Genomic DNA, 16,757 nt, shown 5'->3' on the forward strand with positions numbered 1-16,757 from the left:
AACTTTGAGTCTTAATTACATTTCATGTGCCACACATTCTCATTGAGCAGTGGAAAGGGTTAGGGAGAGGTTTGTGGTTTGTATTGCTGGCTTGCATTGAAAATAACAAGTAGTCAGTCCATTCTACATTGTCTACAGGAACCTGATGCTAATTTGATCATACTTGTGAACAAATGTGTTGAGGGTAGCCTAAATGTTAAACAGGAGTCCATGGGTTTTTGCTTAGAACTGCCATTTAATGCCAAAAACATTAAATATATAGTTTGACACTTAATTGAATAATGATTTGTTGGACAACCAAACTTTAAAAGTCTAAACAGGTTATTTGTGTTTCCCATCGATCTGAATGGTGACTCGAAGCTGAAGCGAGGTCAGTTGCTTATAAATTTGTGTGCCGACCATTGTTCTCGAGATTAAGCATCTGCCTTCTCTTTTAATTTGTGTCAAAGAACATAAGGTAGGTGATTAAAAGAACAGATTGTGGTTTTGTGTTTGTGTGCCTGCAAGGAGAAGCATTCATATACAACCATATCTGTGACCGAATTCTAGGATGTCAAACTTGAAGGCGAAATAAGTCTCAGTTACAGTATAAACCATGTCTGAATCATCTGCAGTCAATCGGTTTTCATCAATAATGCCTGAATTGTGCTAATAAAATGCTGGCTCTCAGTCTCTCTGGTGGCTTACATTTTCCAGCCTTCATGTAGTTCTTTATTTATTTATAGTTGTGAGTGTAAACAGATTTTGTGGGCTATTGTTTAGACCCGGGTTTCTTTGGCGTTTTCAATCGATGATCCAGTTTGAGTGGAGTTAATCTCTCGCTTCTCCCCTTGCTGAAACTCAGCACTCTCACCAAGTAGAAACACAAGCTAAATCCCTGCAGTTTCTTTTTCTCTTAAATTCATGATCGGTCGAGCTTGATGTTAAAAGCAGGAAATGGGTGTAATAAAGCTTTTCAAACCTGTTAATGTAGGGTTAGTATTTAAGACTGTAATTTATGAGAATGGTGGCACTTGTTTTTGCAATTTAATCCAAACAATTTTCCGTCTGCCGCTGTGGGCCACAACACTAATAAGAAATTAATTATAATAAAATAAAATGTGCAAAGCTTACTGATGCACTGATGGTTTGGTCAGTGCTAGCTCACGCAGTGCAGATGAAAACTATCCATTCTTAAATGGACTTCAAATAGCCGTGGTGATTTTATATAATGAGTTTTGGGACCTGTGTTTGCAATAAGATGCTTTGATTATTTGCATTAGATGGCTGTCGATGTACTAAAACTTATAACACCTTGTTTAAACATTATCGTGCTTCATGCAAGTGTTTAAACCACCTACTACTTTACATTCGTCTTCAGCAAATCTGGACATACAGTAAACTAATTTCTAATGAAACCATGAAAAAACGATACAAATAAAACAGTAAAGTACATCTCACATTGTTATTTTATGGGTGATGGGTAATATATAAGAAGAAAGGAATTTTGTCCCTGCACTGCAGTCATTACTATAGTCTCCCTAAGCTCTTGTGGATCTGAATATGTTAAGAATCACTGCAAAATCAACTAAATTATCTATAATCGTGTAGCACATCCCAGTGAGTACTGAAATACCAAAAGAATACAACAGGCTGTTTATAATGCCATAAATAAGCAGTCAATTTTAGGTCATTACAGTGACATGTTCATTTGGAATAAGTGTTATGCTGATTAAGCAAAAAAAAAAGTGTGACTACATTTTACAAAATAAAGCTGTCAGACCTTAAATCTTCATTTTATCACCATTTTTCATTTCTTAGACTTGTTTCTGGGAAATTTTTCTATTTTTGCTTTTAAAAACATTATTCAGGCATTATAATTTCATCATCCATTTTAATCACATTTCCACATTTAGTTTATTTAATTCTGTTTACTGAATGTGTGGCTTAATTGAATTCATTTCCATCTGCTTTTTTTGGTATGTAGAATGATATAGATTCTTATATTATAGTTTTATGTCTTTTAATGCAGGGTTAGTTGAAGTTTAGTTAGGTTTAATTGAATTGGTTTACATTAGGGATGCAAAGACTGCAATTTTCGTGCCTGGTTTTGAATTCCGAGTTTTTGCTGATATAAATTTTCACCTATTTTGGTTTTCTTTCTAAGAGCATTAACTGACGGCATGAATAAACAAACTTAAAATTATTATTATTATTATTATTACTTTCAGTGGAATAGTGGTATTTTCATGCAAAAATTATCAAACATTATCATTTTCTTCAAACTGAGAAAAATTACAGGATTTTCTCTCAAACTGAAAATTAAGTGGTTTGGTGGTGGAAAGAGCTCCAAATAATTAAGTAAAAATTGCTGCACACCCACCTTATCTTTGCTGTATTTGGCTTGTGGTTGGTTAAAGTGAGTTCTGCATACACTTTAGCTATAGCCACTTTCCCTTTGGTAGCTTCATTAAAATACCCATGTTTAGCTAAATTTAAGTGCTTTTACAGACATGGTTTACTTTGGTGAACTCTGTGTCTTCATAGGTAAAGTCTGTGTCTTTGCCTATGTTGCTGTTTGCATGTTTTGCATGCATGAAACAGACTGTGAAGTGGAAGAGCTGGTCACCAATCAGATCCAAGCATGCTAGAAAGCAGCTGGTCAATACATGGTTTTAGCTACTGTGACATCACCTATTAGTTTCTGAAGTCTCATTTTAAAACACCTCCAGTTTAGCATTTCAACCGTTGCCTTCTAAGTTGCCAAAGAAACAGATGTGACCAAGAAGAATGAGTCTCATTAACTAATGACTTGTGATTTTGTGACATTTTACAAGATTTACAAAACAGAGTAAATCTTTTTATTCAGTATGAACAAAAATGAGTAACTCAGCCCATAAAATCAACTGGAAAATGTTTAAAGAGGTCAAGACAGGAAGATAGACTTCTGCAGGACAACCATAGCTATCACCATTTGGTAGCCTTCAGGTGGAAAGCTGGTTTTTAGGCATTTCTGCATTCTACCCTGGAAGTTGTGTCTATCAGCACTGCCAGAAATAAAAATTTTCATGTAGCTATAGCCAACATGCATGTAATAGCTGATTTACATTAGTCCTAATAGGCTGCTTCTTTTATAACATCATGCTACAGGGAGAAAGAAATAAACAAATGCCAATGTTAGCCACACTAAACTGATGCTAGCACCAAGTATACATGAATCCATCTGTTGCTTGGGGGACGTTGCTACTTGGTCTCTGTTGAAGAACACCTGGTGTACTTTTCTCATAGCACATTTCAGAATTAGCGTTAGCCATAGCAGCACTAGTTAGGAAAAAACAGCAGCATGTTAGGCAGCTGGCTATATTTGGATTTAACTGAAGCAGCTACTCATGATTTGTTTGAAGGTGTGCCAAACTAGCAATTAGGCAATATGCTATTGTATTACATACTGAGACAAATAAGTACCAGAGCAAAAGCCTACAAGTCATGCATTCTGCAACTGTTGGATAGAAGAACTCACTTTTTGGCCTTTGTAAATTTGCTAGTAGTTTATATGCACTGAAAGCCTTGCAGACTAAAGCTAAAGGAGAGGTTAAAATACCTGAAGGACAAACTTCTGCACAGCATATTATACTTTATAATACTTGATAATAAAGGGCACAATAAAGAATTGTACAAAACAGCCTCTACAGTGAACACTGTGTAACTCTGTGTGTGTGTGTGTGTGTGTGTGTGTGTGTGTGTGTGTGTGCGTGCGTGCGTGCGTGCGTGCGTAGTGTAGAAATACTTTTATTATAATTAAAGAAGTCTTTTCTCCTAATGTAACATCACCCATGTTCTTTATAAATGAATCATTGAAACATTCACTCGGGTTTGAACAAGTCGCAATAGTAACCTCAAACACTGCATTAGAGACCTTGTATTAAAGTACTATCCAGTTTCTTTGTCACTTACACTGTTGACTTCATGCTCTTATTGATCAAACTCGGCATGAAGTGCAAAGAAACAAACACTGGCCAGCCACTCTTAACTTAAATAATGGGCCATTCACCTTCCCTGACACTGCTTTCCCCTTAGTATCCTCTAGCTTTCCCTCCTAACATTCCTCTGCTATTTCTTTTCCCGTTATAGGATGCTTCTCTTCACACTCGCTGTCTGTCTTAGTCGCCTAACCCCCTTTCTTTTCTTTGCCTTTTCACCCTCTCTTTTTCTCTTTCTCCCTTTAGGTCATCCATTACTACGGTCTACATTGAAGTTTTGCCACCAAACAACCAGAGCCCTCCTCGTTTTCCGCGGCAACAATACAACTTGGAGATCAGTGAAGCTATGAGGACTGGGGCTACACTTCTTAATCTGCAGGTACATGCTGTCATACCAACTATTACACAGTCACAGTACTTATTGGGCTTTTAGGATAGTGTTTAATTTACATTCAGATGCCATGGTGCATTAGTGCTTTCCAAAGTACTAGAACTGACTGATGTATATTACATACCGGTACCTAAAATGAGAAAGCATATATGTTTATGTTTGTGCCTGTCTCTGTTTACTTTTAAGGCAGTGGATCGGGAGAGGGACCCCATAACCTACAAAATCCAAAGCGGAGACATCCAGGGACATTTTGCACTACAACAAAAGTAAGTAGGCCCACAATTCCAGTTCAGCATGGGTTCAGGTCTTTACTCTCTATGTAGAAATAAAAGTTCTAGCTTTGACTGAAGTTAATTTTGACAACATTTGAATGCATATTATAAAATAAATGTTCAAAAATGTCATATTATGTGACAAAGTGTGCTGTCAGTATTGCATGTAGGTGCATGATAGCTGTATCGATAGACACACTATTGAGGTTTCTCAGGAGATGTCGTGCACATGGTCACTGTTTGACTAGATTTGATACAAGAACTGGTTCCTAGGGTCAAACGTCTGTTCCCTTAACCTTTAGCAGTTGTTCTCGCAATGGATTTGGTTGCTAGTACATTACATATAGTTATTCTTGTTTTTTTTACAAATACTAACTCAGAGACCAATAGCAGTACAACTTGAAAAAGTGTAACATTGCAATCTCAAGAAAATGTTTCTAACTGGTTGGAAAATGCACATTTTCCCTAGTGAAAAGTGGTTGCCAGATGGTCACAGACCAGCCTCTCGGCCTCTGTGATTGGGTCACTTGATCTTATGAATGTCACACAACCAGTATTACTGACTAGTCAACATAACATGGTTAGTGGTCACATTTCTAACACACCTTGTTTGACATTTTGAATGTAACGTAGAAGTAAATACAAAACCCACATCATCGAGATTTTCTTGACCTATTTCTTTACATCAAGACTTTAAGTTAAGTAAACAAAGAAAATAAATGTGAATCAAGGCTGTAATCATAATATCCATTAGAGGGGAAACATGGCCCCAATATTCAAATGCAGTCCAAATTTCTACCAATGTATTCATATAAAATGTATATTTGTTCATTTTAAGAGTTTTTCTGGGACAGGTAACCACATACTACCTGTTCTATTTCTGTACACTGCAGTTGTGGCTTGTCCATGTGGTGTTTTGATACTCAAGCAGAAGCCTTTGTTGAACAGGTGTGTCTAGATAATCAGCAGCAGTGCAGATTTACAGTACCACAGTAAAAATTTATTGTTTCCCTTGTAACTTCTTTTAAAAGTGAAATGCTTGTAAGCTAATCAACAGCTGGCAATATGATCCACTCACAAAACTCTAACTCAGCTCCAAGCGTTTCTTTAAACCACGTTACTCAACATCTGAACATCTGCACCACAAATGCTCTACATATATAAACTGACTTGACTTTTTGAAATTAAAAGAAGCTTTTCCCCTCCTCACACTACTCTGACATATTTTATTTTTCTTTTTTGCCCCTTTGCCCTAAATGTGAAAATGAGGCATTAAATTCCCAGAACAGAAAGGCCTTGGCTGTGTGTCAATTCCATCAGATCACAGTGTACACAGCCAATATAAAAACATAATGCATGTACAAACAGATTATTTAAACTCCGTGCCTCATGGAATATTCCTTGATGCTTATAACTTTCACATTAATTAATGCAAACTTTGAATTAAAACAAAAAATTAATTAAATATAACTCTAATCTCTATCTCTGAGAATTTGTCTCAGAATCAGAATCAGAATCAGAATACTTTATTGATCCCTGGGGGAAATTATTTTTTGTTACAGTGCTCCATTTTAAACCAACATTAAGACAAGACAGACAATACACTAACTAAGAATAGTACAATATATACATACATACATACATACATAAGTCACTCATAAATAAATAGTTGGAAAAGAAACATGTGTAGTTGTAGCAGCAAACAGTGTGTTAAGTGGATGCGTTGTACAGGGAGATGGCCACAGGCAGGAATGATTTCCTGTGTCGTTCAGTGGTGCTTTTCGGTAATCTCAGTCTCTCACTGAACGAGCTCCTGTGACTGACCAGCATGTCATGGAGTGGGTGGGTCTGTATTCCGATTAACCCAAATTCATAAAACTGTATACGAATCAATTTGCTCGTAATCAGTAATGTAATGAGGGAATATGCTTCCTTATAAAAATTGGTCATGCAGGTCTTGGACGTCACCACGGCTCTTGCAAAGACACACACATACACTCACACAAGCACACATTCACCACATTCAAAGACACGCAGACTCTGATGGCTTTTGTTGTATTAATTCATTTATTTCTCATTAAAAATGCATTTCTGAAGCTGGGGGTAAGATCCTGTCTAAATTTCTGGAGGGTTGTATTGTGAAAGAACAACCCCAGCTGGTGCAGAATTATACAGATTGGGGGGGGGTTGGAAAAGAAGATAAGAGAAGAGGGCATGGAGGGGAAAATGAAGAGCAAAATGTTAGTATTAGAAATCACCAGGAAGAGAGACATGAGGAATTAAAATCACAAAATAAGTGTGAGGAAAGGAGCTGATTGCTTAGAAGATTTTCACAGTACAAATTAAAATTAAGCAAAGACTTCATTTCTGCATTCTGGGGATATTTGGTGGGTTGTTTCTGACATGGTAAAATCTTCCAATGAATGCCAGATATTTCAGTGTCTCCGCTCTGTTTTCATTATTATGGCTCCATGGGAGGAAGCGTCCAGTTGTTCTTTTTCCACTGTGCAAGTATAATATAACATATAACATATGGTGGCGTGGGAGGGAGTGATTTTTTTTTTAACTTTTCATTTGTTTTGTGTGGTTTTAGGAGTGCAGCTTAAGTGCACTTTACGAGGATAACCAAACAGGAGCCAGATGAAGAAAAAACCCCTCTGTATAGCAGAAATGTGCATACGCGTATATTTTGTCTGATTTATAAAGCCTCATTTGTAAATCTGAATCATCAAGAACAAGTCTGATTTTCACTCTGTGCTTTAGCTGTGGATGGATATAGGCACTCCTACATATATATTTTAGGATTTGTCCATCCATTTTCACTGGGGATTGGAGCCTTTTTGCCCTACCTCAAGAGGCAGGGTATACCCTGGACATCAAACCTATGGCCAATTTACAATCACCAACTAATGCAGGTACACAAGGAAAACAGTGATTGGAAACCATGCATTTTGAAATAGTTGCTTCAAAGACAGGGACCAGATCTGAGAGCATTTGCTGGCAGTTGCAATATTCAGAGCATCTTTGGTGCAGTGATTCACTGTGATAAAATGGTGAAAACTGCAAATCTGTTGCTGTCTACACAGAAAATCACATTAGACCAGAGATCGAGGGTTGCTCAAAGTCTGGCAAATAGTTGGTTGCAAGGAGGTTGCCGTCCTATTTTTACTTTTAATAATACTATTACTGATACTACTGATAATAATAATAAATTTTAAAACATATCTAGGCTTTAGGTTTGAAGTGTATGCGAGGTCTTTATGGAATTTATGTACACTGGAGATTTCTGAAGAAAATGCGTTGTTCATATGAAAAAACTAGACTGTGTGTGAGCGAACCTACACATTTAAACATGGACTGCTTTTTATTAGAAAAAAAGCTCTACATCTTTTTCTCTGTGGGCAACTCTTCTGCGCACACAGACACACAACTTTTCCCGTGCATCAGCACATGCACACATCCTGATACACACTACAGTTCAGATGGTTTCTAACACATTTAAGAGGTTCAAATTAAAAACACTTCAGTCATTATCTAAATCGTTACTGGAAAATTAAAAAAAAGTAAACCAAGGCTAAAATCAAACATTTTCCTGGTTTTGATTGATCAGAATATTCAGACAAGTTGCACAGAAACAGATGATCTGATCATTTTTACTCAGACATAAAAATTCAAGATGCTGGTCTTTCACCTTTCTAGTTTTGTGTTAATTCATGATAACAAAACAGGTCAAGTCATCACCCTTGACCAGTTAAGTGAGTAGGAGGCACACTCTGCATTACTTAAATACCCATATTCACAGAAAAAATACACTTGTGGGAGTTAAAGTTTTAATGCAGTTACATGTATATATATCACTAGGGTTAAAGTAAAAAGTCAATCAAGACTTTTTGAATTTAAACTTTTTTTTTAACTCTTTTTTTTTTTTTTACTAAACTACAGTATGCAGTTTCACCATGGTTTGCACAGTCTTTCATCATCTTTTTATTTTTCCTGTTCTTTTGCCTGAAGGGTTAACACGAACTCTGTGTGTTTTGTTCTCTCTCCAGTTCAGGCTATTTGGTTCTGGACAAACCTCTGGACAGGGAGACTCTGGATTATTACACCCTGGTGGTGACAGCCTCAGACGGACACCCAGAAGGAGTAAGAAACTCTTCTGTGTCATATGGATATTTACTTGTTGTTTTACTCGAGTTGTCTCAAAACCCCCAGAGGAGAAGTGAGGAGCTCCAGGAGAGAATTCTCCATCCTTCACAATGAAGCTCCACAAACAACAGATGTGGTGTTATCTGAGAAAGAGGGCTATTAGAATTGTTTTAATTACCTGTCATTTAGTCACAGTAATAATAACAAAAAGCTAAAATCTATTTATAGCAACTGACTGTAAAGAAATGAATGTCTACATTTTTTGAGCCTGCAGGCTCAAAAAATGTTAATAGAATAAAATGGCCTATATGCCAGGAAAGGCAGAATAATGTGTTTTAGCTGGCTGCCGATAGCTTTTTATAAATGCCAAGCGTGTTAAACCACATTGTTAGTATGATTCAAACACTACGATGGTGTGTCCACACGCTGCCTATGTTTTTTCACACTGATACTCTTCAGTAACACCATCCAAAGAACTTGATGTTTTGGTGTTGGTGGAACGCTTTTGTGCTTTTCGGTTACATTGGCATCCAAAAGCCCTTCTAAGCACACAGTCCCAGTAACATCATTTCATTTCTTTCTTACTGAAAGCCAATTTACAATGATGGTGAGTATTTGAAATGCATAACAGAATGCAAAGAGCACACAGAGTCCAACTTAAAATATGCTTGAAACCAAAGAGGGCAACAGAATGCTAACTGTTTGCTGTTAAGTTCCTCTTCTAGCAGGTTTTATGTTTGCTTTGTCTGACAACTTTTAAGATTATCCATCAGTTTGGTTTCACACTCAGGAGGCCTGAAGCATGAGGGATTCAATTTGAACTGCTATGTTGCAAGTTCAAGTATGGTGATTGAAATTTTAATGCATTGCGAACCTTCCGCACGACACTTTTCATAGAAAGTAGGTCGTTTTTACTGAATCATAATTTATGCTTTTTTTGATCTGTCTTTACAGCAGAAGCACTGTATACATATAGCCTGGTAAAAAACAACAACAACATACTGCTACTGTTCTATCACAATTTAAAATGAATATCCTCATATGTCGCCCTCATTTTTCTTAGAAACAAAAATTAGGTAAAAAAATAATCTGGTAATTCTTTGTTTTTACATTCATCGGGTCCCAATATGCTCAAATATCAAAGAGAAATTAAAAATGCATGCTGTGGAAGAGTTAGGGTCTCAGGAGGTTAAATGTAAGTTACGGTAATCAACACAGGCAATTAGTTGCACATACTGGTGATGTTTGGGTGCTAGAAACCTTACCGCTTAACATCCTTCTTTCACTGTCAGACTTTATGATCAAGCTGAGAGAAGATGAATTCTTTTTGACATTTGCATTGACCTCAAACGCTTCACTAAAACCCCCTCACATACTTTTCTGATAATAGATAGAAGGTGTGTTTTGTTCCCGATAATCTGACTTTCTTCACACCACGAACGTTTAGCTGTGCAGACGTGAGACAGAAGCCTGGCATTAACCTTGCAGTTTCTTCTTGTCTTTGTTTTCTTATTTGTTAACTATTTACAGCATTTTTCATGTACACAATTCAGCAACACTGTCATTGTTTCTGTGGAGGTATTGTGTAAAATGATTTTAAATGAAAGCTGCACCATCTGCATGATGGTCTTGCCGTTCTACGTCTTATTAAGGAAACCTGATATTGAATTGATAAAATGCTTTCCTTAGCCCCTTACTTTAACCATAACCATAACCTAACTGTATCCCTAAGCCTAAAACCACATTTTGAGCCTCAAAATGCCCTCAGATTCATGAGGACTGGCATTTGGTCCCGACAAATCCTCAAAAGTATAGTGGCATGCCAGGTTTTGGTCCTCACAAAGATGTTTAAACAGGTACACACACACACACACATCAATTAAAACAAAAGGTAAAGTTTAAGATCCCACTGTGGAGAAAATGCTGATTATAATGCTGTGACCTTTTTTATTATGGAATATGGAGAGAAACGGCAAGTGGGAGTGAGAGGTACTCATTGTGCTGGTGCTGCCCTAACGGTGGATTTGTGCTAAAGTGATATTACACAGACTCTTGCTCATGCAACCATGTAGTTAGTCTATTGCTCTCTGGACCTTGGCAATTAGTGTATTATCTTTGTATCCCAAGGGTCCAGAAGTCAGAAAATGGATAAAAGTAGTTTGGACATTTGTCTGCTTGACACTCCATTATGTTTTGAGTGAGAGTAAAAGAGTATAGGATTGTGAATGGAGAGAGAAAGAGAGGGTATACAAGAGGGGAATGATATCAGCTACAGGGAGAAACTGAAAGGAAGACAAGGAAAGAAAGAAATGGGGAAAAAGGAGAAGAGGAGATTGGAGTGTAGTTGCCTTATACAGGCCCATTAATCAGAATCACCTGGAAGGCCTTGGGTTGTCTTCATATGGGCGCACATACACACGCACACGTTTGTGTCCTATATTATTAAATGTCCTGTTGTGAGAGTGTCAGGCTACAAAGTGCCTAATTGGCTATTTGGCCAGTGAATCCATCATACTGCCACAGAATGAGGACCCTACAAGTTGGTGCAGTAAACCAGCTTTACTGTAAGGACGGTGTGCATTGTGGGATGCCATAGAAACTGTCAGCAAATGGCCCGCGTTGGACTGTGTCATTGCATTAGTAAATAAATCCTGTCTGGATTAGCGCTGCTACGTTAATGAATGTGAAGACTTAATTATTATGTGTATGGAACAGACAAGGTCAGACTTTTAAATCCCTAGAAAAGACGAGAAACTAACAACGTGCTCATTCTTCTCACATCCACCATCTCGTCTTCTTTTCCACGCAGATGTAACTTTGGGGCAAGTAAAATATTTGCGAGGTGTCATACTGTCTGTGTGAAAATGCCTTCTATATGATCTGTAGTACACACAAGTACATCTCAGGCTCCGGAAGATTCTTACCTTTATTGCACATTATAATGTCATCACGTTGCCTAGCAACCGCCTACTAATGTGCTAAAATGACCCATTTGTAGCATTTACTGTATGTACCTAGAAAACCTTATAAAAGTGTCATATTATTTTATTTTCATGACAACAACATAGTTTACATCCAAAAAACCTAAATAATGTGTGACATATAATGCATTTATGTTGCCTTGCAATCACCTAACAGCAGACGTAAATTACAGACTGTAGCATGGACTTGTACTTGCTAAAAAAATAAGTCGGCCTGTACTTGCAACATTCTGCAAATCTTTCTTATACATGTGCAACATTAATCTCTTCAGTTGCTAAGACAGATTTATTGAAGACTCAGTACTCCTTTTCAATCTACATTCAGTCAAGTTTTACTTATATGTAAAAATAGAGTAAGAAAATGCAACAAAAACCAAAAGCTAGAACAACAGCGATGGCGGATTTAAAAAAGGAGTCTGAATAAAACATTCAAGGAACAGGCTATGAACAGGATATAAATATGAAAAACTATACAGAATATGAAATAAATAACTTTACAGAAATCTGAGATATACAGCTATACAGAAATGGGAACTATGCAAGTTGTAAACAGTTGTAGGATTAAAAATTATCGAATGTACAGAATGATTATTTACACAGATGTATGCACTGTATGCGTGAATTGTAGCTGATTTATTGATATTTTTTCAGCATACTAGAGGACAGCATTACAATAAGCTTTCCTGTGTCTTATAAAAATAGTCATCAATCTATGTGTTACCTGCAATATCTAACAGTCTCCTCAAAGTACTTTTATATCTGTACTCAAAATCAGTGTTTTCACATTGTACACGTAGCCAAAACTAAAACTACTTTTGACCTTTCATTACACACTGGATTAAAACATGGGAAACACAAGGTCAGAGGCATATACAGTAGCTCCAGCAAAGCTTTGTTTATAATGCAGCAAATGCTTTTTCATCTGATTATTACAGGCAAGTAGTATTGCTGTAAATGTGTGGGGGATTTAGCGCTTTTCTATTCAGAATGCAAAGGCACATTACTATACACTAAATGTATCTTCTGCAAAATCAAAGTCAGCAGCAAGTCAGCATCAGGTCTTTGTTGTGGGTCGGGCCAGAAGACAGCCTTTGATCTGATCTTTAATCCTTCCTCTAAGGATTCTCTGTATACTCACTTCATGTGCGTATCCTGTTGTGCTGGAGGACACAGTCAATAAATGAAATGCTGACCCTGTTGATTCCTTCACACCTCCATCCTTCTGTACTTCATGCTGTTGTTTTGAAGGACTGTTTCAACACCGAGAGCGTCGTGCTGGGAGTTACCTGTTCTGTGCCCTGAGTCTTCTGATTACTGGCGCCATAAAATAAACCTGCTTAAAGTCTGCACTCTTCGTCCTGCTTTCATTGGTCATTAAACAGGAACACTAATCTACCACAGTTTCTCCAATTTCAGATAAATAAACAGTTCTTGATCTCGTTCTTCTCACCATCTTCCTTGCACTCTTGATTGTTAGTGAGAATTCAAGTATTCAGCTTGTACACCCTGCTGTCTTATGTTGGTTTCATTGCATCATTAGCAGCAAGTGTGAACAACTTTGCTTAATTGTGTTTAACTTCTGCCTGGTTGCCATCGTTCATTACGAGCACATCACACAGCAAAAAAAATGTTCTTAGGCGCCGAGCGTGTTTAAGATTTTGAAAGTGGAACAAATAAGATCTGCAGATTGTGTGTAAGTCAGGTTCTGCTGAGTGACTGATTCAATAACTGGGTTCAACACACTGAGCATTTGGCTCGGAGAATGTGATTTAGTGTTTTAGCAATTCCGAAGAACTGCAGTGTTGTCAGTTATCAGCTGTGACATTGCATTGGCGGACCACTAAAAATAATATAGCTAAACCCTTAAAAATGCAGCGTTCTCCGGTGGGGTGATTGCTAAAATATGGCAGATGGCCACCGTGTCTGTGAAATAATAAACTCTGAGGTGCGCGGGTATTTAAAAGCGATGTTCTCAGAGCTGCCAAGGCGAAATGAACCTTACTCCATCCCTTTCTTTTGTGTCCGTATGTGTGTTTGACAGTGTTGCTCACAGACCGCCTTTCATTGTGTCATAGCTCTCTCTGCTTTACATACACTGCCATGCAGATAAACAGTTTTGTCAGGTGTGAGTCTTTAACCTTAGATCACTTGCATCACCAATGTTCCCTGTCAGCCTCAATAGGCCGTTGTCACCTCTGAGATTGTCACTCTCCCCACACACAGGCCCACACATACTGCCTCTGTTCTTCTAATCCCACTGATATAAACTGGTGAGCCCTTCTTCCTCCCAATTCCATTCTTTAAAAGTCAAATATTGGATGACTCTCTTTCTTCCACTCATGAAAGTCAAATTAAGAAATTGGTGACATCTAATCAGTAGGGGTGCAACGATACACAAAATTCACGGTTCCGTTCGGTTCGATACTTTGGTGTCACGGTTCGATATTTTTTCAATACAAAAAATGTTCATGCCTTTTTAATTTGTCATTTATTAAAATTCTAAATATATATTTTAACTCAAAAGTACAGTTTTTAAATTTAACCCTAACCCTCGTCATATCGCAGCCACAGAAATTCTTTTGTCCATGAAACCATAAAGCTGCACTTTCTTTTTGCCTTATAGTCTGATTTGTCATAACTTTTCCGTTTTGTGGTAAGCTTTTCTTTGGCTGTCACTTCTTCACCCTGACCTGTCTTATTTGGCTCAGCAGAACTAAAATATATATCCTGAGAATTGCACTCACATACGCTCAGCAATTCTCTGCGCGATTAACCTCTCACATGTTTAAGCTTGCTGCGGGAGATTTCACTCGTCATGTTTGCGTAGTAAGCTAACGACTGATAAGACGATGTCAGAGGAATTGGTGCACAAATTATCATCACTCACCAATCAGTGCTGTCGCTCTCTATACACAATTCGCGCGATTGCAAAGTGAAAGCAAAAAACAAGCGCAAATTCAAACGCGATTTCAATATGTCACATATTGACAGTTGCTCACCGATGCCAATGACATAATTACCCAGCTACATTTCAGAAAGAATGCAAAAGCATTGACATATATTTTTCCTTCTACGATAGGCCGACGGGCAGGGCAGAGATAGATTTTGGTAGCCCGACTGGAAAAATCGCTAGCCCCGGGACGTCGGGCTAGCGATATTGCGAGCCCTGTATCTGATTGAGGAATCACTCATCTTTGGAAAAGAGAGTTTATTATCTTTCCAAAATAAAAGCTATACTATGCGCTTCTTCTGGGCTATATTCTCAGCAGCTTATTAAACATATCAGGTCCCAATAAGAAGAATCATGTGCTAACGGCTGTCTAAATGACTCGGGTAAGTTTGTAGCATGCCTGCTTGTTGTTTTTGTCTGCCTCCACTTGTCTTTGCACTAGGATGATGTCGGAGTAAATGTGCAGTCATATTCGTTGTGTTCCCACTAGTGCTGTCAGTGTTAATCTCGTTGAAATGACATTAACGCCACAACACGGCCAACACGTTAACGAGCTAACTGCGCTAACACACTAGCTCCCACCCATGTAATTGAGCATTGCATGGCACATCCAACATACTGTTTTACTTTAGTCCATGACTCGCTTACCTTCAGGGTCATACGTCACATGAAAACCAAAATAATTCCAAACGCCAGATCTGAATGAGGGTGGGGGAGGTTCAATTTGCCATGTTGCAAGGAGAGCTTAACTTCTGTCTCGCTAGCTTGCCCTGCGCTCTTCCTTCTGACAATGCTGTCTGTGTTGAGCGCTCAGTGGATCTGCGCTCGACAGTGCAGCCTAGGCGGAGTAGTCGAGCGCAGATTCACTGAGCGCTCAACAAAGACAGCATCGTCAGAAGGAAAGTTGATAAAATAAATTACAAATGTTGTATTGTTCGATACATATGCGTACCGAACCGAAAGCACTGTATCGAACGGTTCAATATCGATACGAATATCGTTGCACCCCTACTAATCAGCTACGGCCTCTCCCTCTCTGACTCTTTCTTGGTTACACAGTCTGATAAAGCCTAAGACAAATTACATTTGCTTATAATGTTCTGTAAAACACATTTTCCCCTTCAAACCCGTACAAATATACATCAAAGCCTCAGGTTTGTTTCGGTTGATTTTATTTACCATCTTAGACACTTTTCTCCCTCTCATTCGCAATCAGGTTTAGATCACACTCCATCCGTCATCTGTTTTGCTGACACATTTTTCATTCCTAGAATCTAAAGGCAAACATTCAGATTCATTTTATTTATTTTTCTTAGTTCAAGTTTTTTATAGCAGGGCCAAAAGCCCTTTTAAATTAGCATGCAGGGGTTTTTTAAACCACACTTACCTGAATTCAGTCTGAAAGCAGCCCCTCTTTAACCCTTGTCTGCCCCCACATTTCACTCTTAATTATTCATTTAACACTGACTGGCCTATATTCAAGCCAAGTGAAAAGTCTGACACTGTGTTTTGAATGCCACTGCCTCATTCACAGTGATCTTCTGAAAGCACAAACCCTCATTATTTAAAGGGATTAAATGGTAAATGGTAAATGGCCTGTATTTGTACAGCGCATTACTAGTCCTTAAGGACCCCAAAGCGCTTTACACATCCAGTCATCCACCCATTCACACACACATTCACACACTGGTGATGGCAAGCTACATTGTAGCCACAGCCACCCTGGGGCGCACTGACAGTTTTCAGTTTTATTTGTCATATGCAAGTTAGCACAGGGTCAACATTGCAATGAAATGTGTTTGACGAGCAGCAGTCACTAAGCAGCATGATACAGTAGGAGAAAATATAATAAAACAAAATAAAATAATAAAGAAAATAGAAAAATAGTAAGGAGCAAAATATTAGAGAGACATGGTAAAAGAGAAAAGATGACTAAATATATATGTACAGTATCTATAAATATAAATATATGTACACTAGTGATTAAATAAGAAAATCTTGAAAAGAAATATGACGGGAGGGCAGATGGGATATTGCACAGGAATGAGCAGCAGAAAA

General features: G+C 37.9%; 1 protein-coding gene across 5 annotated transcripts in view; it reads left to right on the forward strand.

The window, feature by feature from the left end:
• Positions 1-16,757, forward strand: part of LOC113019379 (protocadherin-15-like) — a 248,355-nt gene that overhangs the window by 120,869 nt on the left and 110,729 nt on the right. For all 5 annotated transcript variants that reach the window (XM_026163064.1, XM_026163065.1, XM_026163062.1 and 2 more), the window contains exons 17-19: positions 4,206-4,338; positions 4,537-4,616; positions 8,672-8,765. In XM_026163064.1, the coding sequence (XP_026018849.1) occupies positions 4,206-4,338; positions 4,537-4,616; positions 8,672-8,765 (307 nt within the window). The remainder of the gene's footprint in view (positions 1-4,205; positions 4,339-4,536; positions 4,617-8,671; positions 8,766-16,757) is intronic.

Source organism: Astatotilapia calliptera, chromosome 3 (assembly GCF_900246225.1).
Source record: "Astatotilapia calliptera chromosome 3, fAstCal1.2, whole genome shotgun sequence".
Taxonomy (NCBI): Eukaryota; Metazoa; Chordata; class Actinopteri; order Cichliformes; family Cichlidae; genus Astatotilapia; species Astatotilapia calliptera.